This window comes from Plasmodium cynomolgi (genome assembly GCF_000321355.1).
Source record: "Plasmodium cynomolgi strain B DNA, scaffold: 1512, whole genome shotgun sequence".
NCBI lineage: Eukaryota > Apicomplexa > Aconoidasida > Haemosporida > Plasmodiidae > Plasmodium > Plasmodium cynomolgi.
Genome location: NW_004193279.1, coordinates 1 through 1,060, shown reverse-complemented (window position 1 = coordinate 1,060; position 1,060 = coordinate 1). Strand labels below are relative to the sequence as shown.

Genomic DNA, 1,060 nt, shown 5'->3' with positions numbered 1-1,060 from the left:
TTCGGTTACTTACAGTATGCTTAATCCATTCAAAGCCGTTGCGTAACCGTGTTCCTAGGGGTGTAAACTTGTAAATAAAAGAATAATATGAAAAGTATATAATATATTTATTTACTATTGATGCGTAGAGCAAATAAATTGTTAAAAAGATTATACAATTTTTATTTTTTTATTAAAATTTTATTTACTTTATATAATAAGCCAGAAAACATGGATGTTGCAGCTACTCCTAGGAACACATTGCCAAATGTTTTTGTAGAATCAGGATTTTTACAGGAAAAATCTGTAATATCTAATGAACGAGGACCAGGTAAATCTGCTTCTAACTTTCCTGGTCGTTGAAATCTTTTTTTCACAATTTAATTTATCTATCACGATTTTCGGGTCGTATTTTTTACATTTCTCATAGAAAGCATCTTTCTTATATGCTGGAATATATAATCTCTCAAATTCATCATAGAGTGGAAATTTTTCTTCGATGTATTCTTTATATTTTTTGCATTTTTCATAACTAGAAAAAGCCAATTCAATAATTTTATCATAATCTACACAATAATCATAAAGATCCATACGATGTTTCCAGTCAGTGTATGGAGAAAATACACTTATATTACGCAGGCAATCAATGGTTTTGGATTCATTTGGATTTTTAAAAATATTGCTTAATATAAAAAGAAATTTAGCATAAATTGGAGTAATTTTTGTAAGTTCACCTTTAAATTTTCTATTCAACTGTTCATATATCCAATGGCTCAAAAGGTTACAATGATGATCCTTAAATTTGCCTACATCTTCTTCTTCATAATAAGTTTTTAGGTAGTTTACAAGCTTTTCACAAATTCTTATAATTTGTGAATCTGTGTTCGGTACAGAATCCAGTGATTTACAATCTTTAAAATCTTGTTCTAATTCTTCGTTAGAAAATTTCAAATTATGATAGAAAATTTGTGATGGTAATTCTATTGAAGTTGGGTCAATGATTAGCTAAATAAAGGAAAATTTCGTGAATTTTTAAGTACTTATTTTGCTCAAATTTCATTATTTACTAAACATAGGTCAT

General features: G+C 27.4%; 1 protein-coding gene across 1 annotated transcript; it reads right to left on the bottom strand.

Annotated features, from left to right (window-relative positions):
• Window positions 1-270: 270 nt before the first annotated feature.
• On the bottom strand, window positions 271-984 carry PCYB_007940 (hypothetical protein; the record flags this gene model as incomplete). The annotated part of the gene is made up of 1 exon (XM_004228215.1): window positions 271-984. A coding segment is annotated over one exon (714 nt), but the record flags the coding sequence as incomplete, so codon positions are not given.
• Window positions 985-1,060: the final 76 nt, after the last annotated feature.